This window comes from Talpa occidentalis, unplaced genomic scaffold (genome assembly GCF_014898055.3).
Source record: "Talpa occidentalis isolate TD23 unplaced genomic scaffold, MPIMG_talOcc4v2.1 talOcc4.8, whole genome shotgun sequence".
In the NCBI taxonomy this organism is placed as follows: Eukaryota; Metazoa; Chordata; class Mammalia; order Eulipotyphla; family Talpidae; genus Talpa; species Talpa occidentalis.
The window spans coordinates 36,745,835-36,759,629 of NW_023605194.1; the positions used below are offsets into that span (position 1 = coordinate 36,745,835).

The 13,795-nt window shown below is 52.7% G+C and overlaps 1 protein-coding gene across 1 annotated transcript in view; it reads left to right on the forward strand.

Annotated features, from left to right (window-relative positions):
• Nucleotides 1-11,127, forward strand: part of ZCCHC24 (zinc finger CCHC-type containing 24) — a 57,700-nt gene extending 46,573 nt beyond the window's left edge. The window contains exons 3-4 of the mRNA XM_037497530.2: nucleotides 1,076-1,240; nucleotides 6,566-11,127. Of these exons, the coding sequence (XP_037353427.1) occupies nucleotides 1,076-1,240; nucleotides 6,566-6,679 (279 nt within the window). The 3' untranslated portion in view covers nucleotides 6,680-11,127. The remainder of the gene's footprint in view (nucleotides 1-1,075; nucleotides 1,241-6,565) is intronic.
• Nucleotides 11,128-13,795: the final 2,668 nt, after the last annotated feature.

A 13,795-nucleotide genomic window follows, 5' to 3' on the forward strand; every position in this document is an offset into this window, starting at 1 on the left:
AGTTCACAAAGGAATTACAAATGGTTCTTAAATGCCTGGGGAAATTCTCTCTTGCTTATAGTACAAGGCTACTCTCTAAGATTTTCTACCTCTCAGATTGGCAGTGATGAAAACTTTGTTGTTGAGGACATGAGCCATTAAGCCGGTACACTTGCAAGAGGCAGTGGCAATTTGTCATTGTCTTTAAAAGTTAAAAGTGGACCTACCCATTAACCCAAGGATTTTCTAGGAATTTATTCCACAATGTACGCTGACATATGCAGAATTTTATGTGTATGTGTGTGTGTGTTATTCATTGCAGCATTGCTTATATTAGTAGAAGTGTGGAAATAAACTGGATTTTCTGTAATGGTAACTGGTAAACATGTTATGAAACTTGCATAGATTTACTACTTTGCAACTGTTCTACCGAATACAGTACTGTTTTATTTTTCCAGCTGACTTATGATGGGGGGAGCGTGGTTTTATACATATACATATAAAGTATGTTTTATATATATTATGTAATTGTAATATGTCTAAATTATATTATAAGTAAGAATGAGAACCAAATGCATAACCTGTTTCCATATGAGTGGAAAAGAAAAGCGTATGTCCATATGTGTGTGTTAGAGTTGGTAAATGCAGAGCCTGTCTTTGCAGTGGTCTAAAGGAAATGAAGATTGCCGCCAAGTAGGGGAGCAGGTGGCTGGGAGCAGGGGTGAGGGGAGACGGGCTTTCCCTACATACCTGGATGTATTCTGTGCCTGTGTCGCCTCTTCAGTAACCATTTCCAACACCCTCTCTGGCCACCCCCTCTTTATGCTGTCTGAGTTAAAGAAGCAATTCCTAGACTCTATACTTTGCTCCCCTGAATCTAAAAACAATGCGCACCATCCACTGTCTCCTGTGTTCTCTGTCCCCCTTGCGGGTCTCCCAGCCTCGGAATTCCTGGGTCTTCTCTGGATTGGGAACAAAAGGGGCCTGCAATTGGGACACAGGGTTTGAAGACTGAAGGGGAAGACCAGGGAACGCCACGGGAGCATGATTTTCACCTGATGGACCCCAATTCTTGTGTTTGCTTCTGTCCTTCTAGGCACGTCCCAAAGGTGAGGGTCTGACTCCATACCAGGGCAAAAAGCGCTGCTTCGGAGAGTACAAATGTCCCAAGTGCAAGAGAAAATGGATGAGCGGGAACTCCTGGGCCAACATGGGGCAGGAGTGCATTAAGTGCCACATCAACGTGTACCCGCACAAGCAGGTGAGCCTGGCAGGGCTGGCGCCACCAGAGTGGGGCTCAGGGGAGGAGCATGGGGCTAGGATGGGGAGTGCAGCTAGAGAGGGGGGAGCGTCTTTGAAGGGTCCCAAGAGGGTGACTTTCCTCCTTATTGGGTCCCAGGGAGGTCACCTCTCTACAGGTTGGCTCTTTCTTTCCTTGCATGTTCTGAAATGGGGGTGAGAAAGCCTGTTTTCTCAGGAAGGGGAGGAAGATAAAGAGACCACTGTCCCGAGACCCCGAGACCACAATTGCCAGGCGAATTTTCAAACTCATGAACTGAGGGTGCTGTTGTGAGACTGAGGGACGTGAGGGCAGCAGGATGCTGTATTTGTGCCGCTGACTCATGACACAGGGTCACTGCCATGTGTCGGACCCCAATTCTTGTGTTTGTGACTAGTGGCCAAGGGGGAGAGGTTGAGGTAGCTCTTCGTAGAGAGGATATACTTACTGGAGGCTGCAAAGAGGGGGCAGTATTTTCCCTGGGCTCTGAAGCAGGGAGGAAGCCTCCCCTATAACAGGTGGGCAGATGGCTATTCTAGGAAGAGGGTACCACAGGTGCAAATGCCCTGGGGTCATAAGAATTTGTTTTGCCCAAGGCTCCAAAGCTCGTGAAGGAGCAAGGAGCTAAATGGGGTGTTCACCAGAGCCCTAGGTGATTCATAAGGAAACCCTGGACCAAAGGACTTCCCGTTTCATTTTGAGAAAGTTACTCCGTTTGAATGTAGAGATTGAATGTGGAGCGTGCACTGGAAGGCCGTGGCCATAGACCCATGTGAACTGAGCCGGTGGCCCTGGACTAGATGTGACACAAAGTGCAGCTGGATTGGATGTGGAAGGTGAAGAAGGGGCAGGAATCCAGAACCACACTTTGGGCTTGAGCGCTTTAGTGGATGGAGGTGGTCATTAGGGAGGAGGGCAGCTTGGCCACAATCGCAGGGGTGACCACCCTCTGGGTGCTGTTTATTGAGCCCCGGCACACCCTTCTTGTGTGCTGTGCCCTCATACGGGGGTCCATTCTCCCCATCCCACAGAAGGAAAGCACAGGCCTGAGAAGCCATGGGACCTTTGCAAGGTTCCCAGGTGGAAGTGGTTCCTTGGAATTGAATTGCTGCTGCTTGAAGACAGGCTGTCAGACTGTTGGGAGGGCTCCTCTGAGGCAAGGCAGCCCTCAGGTTGTCTCCTGCCGCTGCTGCCGCTGAGCTGGCGGGTCTCAGTGGACAGGAATTGGAGAAATTAGAACAGCAGTGTCGATGGCTGGGCACCCTTAAGTACCTCATGTCTGTCGTTCTCTTAGCCACCCATGAGGTCAGCATAATTGTCTGTCCATTTTGCAGAGGAGGAAACTTAGGCAAGGGTATAACTGACCCTAGGTCAGTAGAGAAACATATTCATGAGCAGGATCAGGAGTGGGGCAGAGGGCCAGGTGCAGCCTGGAGGCGTGCAGATGAGTGGTCTGGAGGGGAGGAGGGGCGAGGGCCTGGGGGATTCAGTGTTCAGAGCTCTCATACCTCTGTGATCAGAGAAGCAGGGCCCTCCCCATGCACTAAGATCCAGACCCAACTCCACAGTGGCTCCAGCCTCCTTAACCCCTGCCCCTCTATTGCTCTGGCATCTGGCAGGACAGGGCCCCTCCCTGTGATCCTTCTACAATGCCAGGCCCATTCCTGCCTGTATCGCTACCCCCAGACCAGCTCCAGCCCTACCTGCCTCATCTCCATCCTGCAAAGCTCAACCCAAGAACAGCCTCCCTGACTCCTGCTTACCCATCTCCACAGTCAGAAGCAGATTCTCTGAGGTCCAATCCAGAAGGATCTTCCATGGGTACCTGTCTCTGTTCTTCCTCTCCCCAGCCATTCAACCCTAGCTTTTTGAGCACCTACTGTGTGCAGCAGGGAGAGAAGCCCAGGGAGGAGATAAGGCTTGAGCAAGATCACTCAACAAACCAGTGTCACAGGGGCTTCCCACCACCCAGCCCCCAGCCTCCTGTTAGGGGTGCATGTGCTTTTCTCTGTGGCTCTTCCCCAGAGAAGTTGCAAGCTGGGTGGGACAGGAGGTGAGGTGCCTCTACTCCTCTGCACAGCAGTCAGGGCCCTTTGAAGAGCTGAGAGGAGGGGCTAGGAGCCCTCATCCCCCTGTGGCACCCCCCATGCACACATACAGTGGAGAGGGGCTGGTTCATTTCTCTTGCCCCCTGAGCTCTGACCCGTGCGCCATCCATCTCCTGAGAGCCTCCCATTTTCCCCTCCTCCCTCCCTCCTCTACCACATCTGTTTCCTGTCAGGCTCCAGCTGCGGCTCCCCCCTGCCGGCCCTGCCCCCCAGGAGAAGAAAACACTGATGGGCTTTGCCTCACTGTTGAGGGGGTGGGGTGGGAAGGGCCCTGGGGTGATCAATCCCAGCTGCTGAATATTTTCCCTTTACAGAGGGGAGCCGCTTGACATTTCTCCCAGCTCCCTTCACCCCCCTGGCCCCAGTGTCTGGGCAGAGCTGAGCCAGGACCCATAGAGGGAAGGGGGCACTGATAAGGTCACAGCCAAGGAAGGCGCAGCGCACAGATGAGCTGCCGGCAGGGAAGGATGGCAAGGATGCTGCAGGAGTGTTTGCAGATGGTTTCCTCACTCCCAGCCTGTTCCCAGCCCTACAAAATAATAACAGTAATAATACATGATATTAACACCAGCCAACATTGCTTTTTTGTGTGTTCCAGGCACTGTCTTAATAACTTTGCATATATTAACTTATCTACTTTTCACAACAACCTTATCAAGTAGTTTCTGTTATTAGTCTCATGTTGTAGAGGAGACAGTCAAGGCACAGAGAGGTTAAGTGACTTGCTAAAAGTCACACAGCAGTTATAACTCTTATAGAGCTCTTATGGTTATAAAATACTTTATGTAGAAAGAGTCATCTCATTTACTTCTCAGCCAATGTTGTTAACCTCCTGCCTGGGTTACAGAAGGGCAAGCTGAGCTTCTAGAGGAGAAAGGTCTTGCCCAATAGCCCTTGCAGATAAATCAAGTTATAGGCCTCTAGGCAGGACCCTTAATGTCTTGGCGCCTCAGGCAGTTTTTCTTGTTTGTCAGGCAGATAGTAATACACCCTTCACAGGAAGTTTGTGAGGTTAGGTGGTATGACTTATGGGGCTACACTTTACAAAATGTAAACTGTGGGGGACAGGGTGGGATCAGGCTGCTCACTGTGGCCACCTGAAGACCAGTTCAGGGAGGGGGTCCTGGCCAGCATGAAGAGTGGGGGGCTATGCTTGGTCTGGGATAGGGGAGACCTTAGGAGCACCTACATCAGGCAGTCCTGTGGAAACTGAGCAGACAATCTGTGTGGCCCATGTGCCTGCGAGCACTAGGAGGAGGGCACAGGGACCCAGATTTCAATTCTAGATGAGGAAGTCCTTCTTACATAGCCTAGGAACTAAGCCTGGAGTTCAGCCAGCAGGGCACTTCCACCCCTAGGAGCCTGCAAGCAAGCATCCCAAGCCCTCGGGATGCTGCAGGTGCTCCTGGGGATGTTTGGGAGAGCAGGTGATGTTACCTTCCTAGGCCCTTTCAGCTTGGGATCCTAGCTTCACCTTTGGGTGACTCTCTCTCAGCTGGCATCCCCCTCCTAATAATAATAATAATAATAATAATAATAATAATAATAATAATTAGTGACCCATTAATAACTACTATATATCATGCTCTTCCTTTTTGTTGGGTGGTTATAATAATCTCTTGAGAGAATATAATCAAGATCCCCTTTTGTAGAAAGGGGAATGAAGGCTGCGAGGTTGGGTGACTTGCCCAAGGTGACACAGCCCATAGGTAGCAGAGCTGGTGTTCAAAACCAGGTCTGGCATTTGGTCAAACTCTTGGCCTCTCTCCCCTAGCCAGGAAAACGGGTCATAGAAAACCCCAGTCCTTTTCCCTGCTCTCCCTAGTGTGGCTTTCAGCCTGGAGGCAAAGGGATAGGCTCCGGGAGCCCTGGATGGAGCCCTGCCCACCATGGTCCCTCCAGTCACCCTCTAGCAATCTCTGATGTCTCCATTCCCCAAACTGCTCTGAGTGCCCCGTGGGGCCAGGCACCATGCAATTGGTCAGAAAAGCTACTGTGTGGTTCTGAGCAGTTCAGTTTGGTGTGTGTGGGTGGGGAGGGGGCGGCGTGCTCCCCCTCATGCTCCCTTCATGACATCCTGGGTCATGGCAATGAGGTTCCTTTGCCCCACACCAACCTGCACCCCATGTTCCTGTCCCCACCCTAGCCTGTGCCTCCTAGCTGACCCTGACCAACTTCCTTTGAGTCCCCCACTACCAAGTGTGTTTGGGGGACCCTTGTACAGGCACGGGTTCTGGGCTGGGGCTGCAGGCACCAGCCTGGAACTGCCCATCTTAGGAGGTGTGCCTAATAGCCTCCCCACATTTTCCAGGGAAACAAACCTTTGCTGACTCTTGAGAGCCAGGACAGGAGGGAGAGAGTGAGCAGGGAAGCCCCATACAGTAGGAATGTACTCAGATGTGCCCAGCGGCGCTCAGTAGACAGGCATCTGGTCATCTCCCAAGTCTTCCCATCATAAGGCGTGACAAAGGTTCACATTACAGATGTGGAAACCTAGTCTCTCTGAGGCCACTCATGAGTGAGTGCATCATAGATCTGGCCAGACACCTCTCTTCTCTGGGCCTCAGTTTCCTGAACAGGGCAGGCACTGTGTCAGGCCCCAGGGGTGAAGGCTGAACCAGAACTCAGGCTGCTGACCTCATGCATCTAAGGGCTGGCTTGCCTGAGCCTGCAGTGCCGTGACTGTGTTCACACCAGCTTCCCCGAACCCTGAGTCCTGGGTAGGTGTGGGGATGACAAGTGGCCAGGGAAGAAATGCTGGGCACTGGCAGGACATATGGGTTGGGATCTCCATTCTCTGGGACTCAAAGGAAGCTGTCCAGTTCCAGCTGGGGCCACCTGCTGAGGAGAAGGGGTAGGAACTGCAGTGCTCCCGGAAAAGGCATCCTCAGGGAGCACTAAGGGAGGTCAAATGGTGTTTAGACATGGGGCTCTGGTTAAAGATCCCCCTCCCCCACTGTCCCAGCCCACGGTCTGAGCCTGTGCCTTTTGGGACAGGAGCTTCATGCAGGCCAGATGAAGGAAGGGCCCTGGGCACATTGGGAATCAGCCTCTGTGACCATGGATGACCTTGTTACTCCTCTCTGTCTTTCTGCATCTCCCTCACTTTCCCTGCTTCTCTCTCTGTTTCTGGCTTCCTCCCCACCCTTCTTGTACCCTGCTCCCCCCTCCCCACCCTCTTCCTCCTTCTTCTTTGCAGAGACCCCTGGAAAAGCCTGATGGCCTAGATGTGTCCGACCAGAGCAAGGAGCACCCCCAGCACCTGTGTGAGAAGTGCAAAGTCCTGGGCTACTACTGCCGCCGAGTGCAATAACCTGGGCGCGCCTGCCGTGCCGGGCCACCCTCCCACCTGCCAGAGAAGATGGCATCCCCCTGTGTGTCTTCGTATCGCTGCGTGTCCCTGTGTGCATGGGGCGTCCTTGCGGGCCTGCGGATTTGGGCAGGGGACATCTTGGGTTCTGGTCTCAAGTGTGTTGACAAACAGTGTTACTGATGTAGCTGCCCCACAGAAGGCCAGGTGTCCAGGACTCAGAGGTGGGCCTGGGGTCTGTGTGGAGGGGACAGGGACGAGCAAAGGTCAGTGCACAGGACCCCCACAGAGCCCTTGGTGTCCCCCAGGCAGCCTTGTATTGGCCACAAGTGCACTAAATTTACTGTGAATCCCAAAGCCTGCAGGGGACCTTCTTCCCAAGACCAGCCAGGCTACCCTCTCCCACCCAGAACCTTCCAGTCTGCCCTGCGTGCAAAGCCACTCTGGGAAAACCCTGTTTTTCTGTCCTGTTTAAGTCAGCAATTGTGGCAATCTGGCGCCTTCTCTAGCAGCTGTGGGGGAGTGGTTATCTATGCCCCCTGCCCACTGTGAGCCCCAAACCTGCTGCCTCTGATGTCATTGGCATTATACCTGGATACTGCCCCCCATAGGCCCAAAGGTCAGGGACAGTGTCCCAGGTATGACCTGGGACACATGAGGGACACAACCTCCCACCTGCCACACACATTTCCCAGTTGCTAGAATTTTTGTCAGCCCCTCACCCCTCCTCTTTCACCTCTCACCCACATTGGGGTCCAGCCCTTGATTGAGGTTGGCATGAGGACATGGGCCTGGTGGTATGGAGACCTAGGTTCAAATGTGGGCCCTGCCACTGACACACTACACACCCCTGGGGAGGACTGCTCATCTGTGGGCCTCAGTTTCCCCACTAGTGAAGTGAGTAAGTGACAGTAGAGAGCAAAGAGGCCGTTGAGTTCTGATGTTCTGCGACTTGGCCTGGCTCAATACCATGCCTCAAAACAGACAGCTTTGCTTGGAGAATGGCATCAGGTCTCTGACTTGACACCTGTCACCTGTCACTTAGGAAGTCCATCTGAGGGATACCAGTCCTCCCCTGCCACTCCCTGCCCCCCCAACCTGTGCAAAAATGAAGGAGACAGACCCACCCCCGCAGGGGGCACCCTGAACCAGCTGCAGAGCCTCTGGTGTGTGCCACAGTGCAGTGGTTTCTGACCTGCCCGGGCTGCAGGAGGCATGTTGACAGGACACACCAGCCAGGGCGAGCCTGGCCTGGATAGCGGGAGGGATCTTGCTCTCCTCTGCCCCCTCCCCCAGTGAGAAGCCCTATTTTTATTGTTATATCATCCTTCCTTTCTCCCAAGGAGAGGGAAAGAGTCACCTGTCAGGACTGGGTCGCTTGATTTTACCCTAACTTTATGCCTCTGTGGAAAAAAAAAGTCAGACCACAAAATGGGCCTGAAATTCAGTGTTTACCGTGGCTCAAGGGCACCCGATTGGTGCCCAGTAGCCTTCTGTTTTCAAATGATAATGTTTTGTATGGCCGAGGAGTTACAGTGAAGTGTTAACCAGGGGTCCAGGGAGCGAGTAGAAGAGATGGAGTGAGTGTATTTGCAGTCAAGAGGCTGCAGCAGAGATTTTGGGGGACCATGCTCTCTGCGCACTTAGAGTGTATTTGCTCTGGCCTGAGCCCGAGAGCCACTCCCTCCCGCCCATGGAGGCTGAATGGCGGGCAACTGACTATGAACACCCTCACCACCTCCAGCATTGCCACTGAGAGTCCCACCCAGCTGCCCCTTGCCTTCTGCACGGTGTCAAAGTGAGCCCCAGCTGCCTGCCCAAGGCTCTCTGTCCCGCAGGAGAAGCTGTCAGTGACCCTCATCCTCCTGCACTGCTAAAGATCATGTTCACAGTGGTGGGCACTGAGCTTGTCTCTGTGGTGAGAACCAGGCCCCCACCCTTCCAGGTACCTGGCTCCACAGGAGCCTTGGATCCAGAATGCTTGGGCCCTGCCAGCTGAGCTGCTGGGGAATGGGCATTGGGGGAAGGCCACTCCCTAAAAAGACCCCGGGCTCCAGATTCCTGAAGGCCAAGGCCTTCCACGGGCCAACGAGAGATGGCACGTCACCCCAAAGTGACCTCGTCAGTGGGCCTGTCCAGCTGGCAGCCATGCCCCTGCCATCTGGGCAGAGCAGGCCACCATGGGAGCTGGGCTCTCTTGCCCAAGGCAGCCTTCCTGAGCAGCCCCTCCTGCACTGTTCCAGCTGGATTTGGGAGCTCTCTGTGGTCAGCAAAAGCCACTGCTGTCAAGGCCAGGTGCTGTGAGAACTAAGTGCTCAGAAGGCCTGGGTGCCCAGGGGACAAGAAAGTGTGTGGTCTAGTACGTTAAAAGGGACAATCGCTTGCAGTTTGTAGATCTAGCGATCTAGTCGGGAGATAACAGTGTTTACCCCATATGAAGTATTCAGTAGTTCTACTTGTGAATTTGTATTTATTTTGAGTTATACTTGACACAGAATTCCTTTTTTTTGTTTGTTTTGAAGAGAAATACTATGTGTGTATTTTGAACAAAAAATTCATAGATGTTAAAATTTCTGCATGGGTTACCAATTTTTCTCACAACACTGAATTTGTTATCTCCCCCCCAAAATCTTCACAGTGATTTTTGTCTGTATATACTTGAGGGCCTTTTTTTAAAAAAAGAAAAAGAAAAGAAAAATATAATTGCTTGATTCTTGAGATTATAAAAACAAAAAGAGAGGCATTTTCAAAACTTCAGGCCTTTCAGGAGGGCAATAGAATATCAAAAATGAAGATTTCTGGAAGTATTTTGCAAACCTTCTGGTTGAGCTGCGAGAAAATATTTATGGTGAGAACTTTTTCCTGTTGTTGTTTTGATTTTTTTTTTTTTACTATGCTTTGGTCTGTAAAAAGTATGCAACTGAACTACATTAAGAAGGAAATATTGTCTACATAGAATATTATATAAAGTTGGTACATAATTCTGATGAGGAAAAAAACCTTTGCAATTCTTTAAGCCATATTGTTATTCTGTGTTGTTTTCCTGGATGAAAATATCAGTATTAAGTAGCCAGCCTATTATTCAAGTGCTTAGACTTATTAATATGTTCCTGTCCTGTATTTATACATATGTGTATTTTGGAAAGTATTGCCTTTTTTTTTTAAGGGAAGCTATTAATAGATAAGTAGCAAAAAAGGGAATGGGGGGCCCTTGGGCCTCTTTGGCTGAGGATAACAAACACAGCATTGTAATCCATTCTCTTGCACCTTATTATTATCTTTTTATTATGGTTATTAATTTTGTAAGGGGGTAGGGAGTGGGCTGGGGGAAGAGGGGCCATGTGATTAGTAGCCTCTCCATGGCCTGCCCTCTCCAAAGATGGCCTCAGTCTGGTGAAGGGCCCCCGATCAGCAGAGCCCAAGGAGGAAAGGAAGCAGAAGGCAGACTTCTCCACAGCTTCTTTGGAGCTTTGCCATCTGAGCCATGCCCATGCCTCAGGACTCCGGGCTCTTTGAACTTGGACTTGTCAACTGGAGCCCTTACACCTGCCCTCCAGCATCTAATAGACTTGAATCTACTCTAAACCAATATCTAACCCAACATCACTACATTGTAGCCCAGTGCAGCAACTAACCCTGAAGTTTGGGAGGCTTTGGGGCCTTCAGGCAGGTGGCCAGGCCACTCCTCTCCCTGGGCTGGTGCTGCAAGCTCATCGCTCTCTGCCAACCTCACCGTTTGACCTCCTCTCGTGTGTTGACTCTCTCCGTGTCTGTCTGTTAATACGTGTGTGTCCAGCTAAAAAGACAAAACAGAACCCGAGGGCCCAGCGTGGAGGGTACACTGGGAAGGGTCCCGCCCCTCCGAAGGGCCGCCCTCGGGATGGCATTCCGTTGTGTGCCTTATTCCTGGAGAATCTGTATACGGCTTGCCTATAGAAACATAGCCTTTTCATGCTGTATTAAAAGGACTTTTAAAAGCAAGAGAGGCTGCTGGGTTTCCTTGTTTATGCAGAGCAACAGTGGGGAGGTGGACGTTTCACAGATGCGTGAGGCCCAGCGTGGTGGGAGGGACTTGGGCTGCCCGACTGGGCTCCCCTGTGTTTGGTCATCTTGTCCTCGCCCTGTCTCCACACCACTGACTGGCCTCCTCCCAGCCCCTCTGCCCCCAAGTGGACACTCCCTCCATGGCCAGGGCCCTCCCCACACTGGGCCCCTGGCTGGGCGAGATTGTCAGCACATTAGGTCACACTCAGAGATGGGGCTCCCGGGTGACCATATATAGGAGTGAATCTTCCTCAGAGACGGCAGCCCCAGCCTCGCCGCCGCTGCTCGTGTTTGGCCTTCTTGCCAAACTAGGGTCTTAGCCTCAGACACTGGGCATCACACATGAGCCAATGGGAGTGTCTGGGCCTCCTGGAAAGTCCCCGGGAGAGGGAACAGAGGGGCCCTTTTCTGAGCAAGGCCAGATGGGCTGGGCTGTCATGGGTGGGGCTCTTGCTGGGGGTCACGGACAGGCAGCCACATCCACAGGGCCGGGGGCTATGGTGGAGCCACCTGCACGTGAAACCTTCAGCTCAGGACTGGGCTCTTGTTGCAGCTAATCTGAACCACTTATGGGAGCTTTAAAAGCACTGAAGCCTTGGGCCAATCCCAGAGACATTTGAGAAATGGACCTGGTGTGTTCTAAGGTTTTTAAGGTGCTCAAGTCAGTCCTGTGTGCAAGGTTGAGGAGAACAGGACTTTGGAATGGTCGCTGTAGTTCTAAGGTGATGGTGATGTCAGTGGGGAGGCTGGTGAGGGGGTCTCTAGCCCCACTGAAGGGGAACCCCATTCTCAGCTCCAGCCAATTGATCTCTGAGAATATATAGCCTGGGGGCATTGGAGGAGGAACACTGAAAATCCAGGTTATGTGAAATGTTCCAATTTCAAAATATTGGAGGCTAGTTTACTATATTTTAAAATAGTTCAGCTCAAACTATGTGTCTGGGGGCCAGCCTGTGCCCCCAGCCTGTGCTTTCTGAATCAGAGCAGAGAAAACAAAACGTGAGTTCTTGGATTTGGGGACCATGACTGAGGAAGGGGGAGGGCCAGGCAAAAGAGACCTCCGACTCCAGATGCAGGCGCCCTTGTCTTCTCAAGTGTGTACAGTGAATCCTGGAAGCTGCCAAGCCTAATTATTGGTACAGAGGGAGACTTTGCCTCTTCTAGTGCCTGTCCTTGGGGGTGTGGATGGCCGGGACTATGGATAGCCAGGGAGGGGTGCTACCTTCTTGGTATTGATCTGAGGACATAGAGCCCTGAAATCTAAGTCTGTCTTGCACCCATCTCCCAGGCCATCTCTATCTCCCCAAGCTATAGAAAATGGAGCAGTAACTCCTTTTCTAGGCCCTGACTTCCATGGGGACGTTGTATGATAAGACAGCCCAGTGAACACAGGCCCAGAGCAGGGCTTGGCACCTAAGGAAGCCAGGGAATATGAGCCTCTCTCCCACTGTCGGTGGCTCAGGCAAAAATGTCCTGGTCAGGTCATAGAGGTGAGGGGGAGCCATTCCTGCCCCCAGGATCCCTGGGCTCAACTGCTCGCCCAGTGAGCACTCACTGCACACCTACTGTGTGCTGGTCCAAGGTTACCATGCAATCATCTGACCTCATGGTCAGGGTGCTGTGCCCAAGTGTTTGTTTTATTTTCTGTGAAAAGAAAACAAACCCAAGGCAAACAGCCTGAATTTCGACATCTCCCAGAGCCGTGGAAACCAGTAATTCCCCTGGACAGGAAGGATTTCCGGTTGGACTTAATGTCCATGTCCAGAGGCTGCCAAGGGCCCAGAGAGAGCAGAGTCCACCGCAGAGAGGGGGGGTCATGGGGCCCGGAGAGGATGGCCCGGTTTCCCTTCAAAGCTGACTCCTACTCCCACCCTCCTTTTCTGTCTGGGCAAAAACTGAGGCCCCTAAAGAGGAAGGGATCATTGAAGGTCAGTCAGCAGGCAGGTGGCAGGACCAGAAGTTGAACACTGTGTTCTTATCTCCCCGTGTGGGGATCTTTAGAGACAAGCCTGAGGTTAAGATCTGAGCAACAAGCTGTGCCCAGAATTATAAAGGTGGGACAAGGAGTGAGGGGGCTCAGTGGCTCCCACCCACCAGGGCCTTTGTGTAGGATGGCCCTTAGTGCCTGCTCCAAACACAGGGATGGAAAGCCAGGCCAGTGGCCCAGGTGGAGGGAAGAGGCTCAGCCACCCTTATCTCTTCCAGCTCAGCGCCAGAGCCACGGGAGCTCAGGGACCCCTGGTCTGGTCCAGTAGGCCCCTAGCACCACCCTTTCCTCAAAATGTGTGATGTGGAGCCTCCATGTCTTGGGGAGGGGGGAATCAGGGCACACTGGCCCGCTGCTGAGGTGCCCCCTCCCTCAGTCTCCCCTGGGAGCAGCAAAAGCTCTGGGTTGGTACCTCCTTCCAGTTCTGCTGGCCTGCTGTGGGGCTGCTGCCCAACCTCACACTAGGAGGCTGGGCCTGGGGGCAGCCGTGGGGCTTTGGTGTTGGGTCCTGGGCACAGGTTCAAGGCTTTCCTGACTCTCTGATGCCACCCATATCCTCACCACCTTGGCAGTAGCCAGGGTAGGGAACAATATGCCAAAGCAGCAGCCATGGAAGCTGGCACCTGGGGAGGGCTCTGATGTCTGAGACATTCAAATGGGGGCCTCCACGGCACACTCTGACCACCACAGTTTCTGAGCCTGACAAGAGACTCCAGGGTGGGTTCCCACGAGACTGCTCATGCCACTAAGGATGTTTCCTGAGGGGCTGGTGCCCTGAACCGGGTCGGGCCCCACGATGGGCTAAGCAGTCTGTTTGTGGTCACTCTCAGACACCCTGACCCCTCAGCTTAGGAAACCCAGGCTCTGGCATCCAAACAGCGCCCCAGCTGCTCTCAGGCCAGTGCTGCCTGGCCTGGCCCGCCCCCACCCCCCCCATGGTGTTTGGGAGCACAGGAGGTGCTGAGACGAAGGGGTGGCAGGCTTGGGAGAGATTCTGCCTCCCAAGTCAGGCATCTGCTTGTTCCAGGAGCTCTAGCCAGATCCAGGAACAGCCTGTCCTCAGGCACAAAGGCCCCTCCAAACAGCCC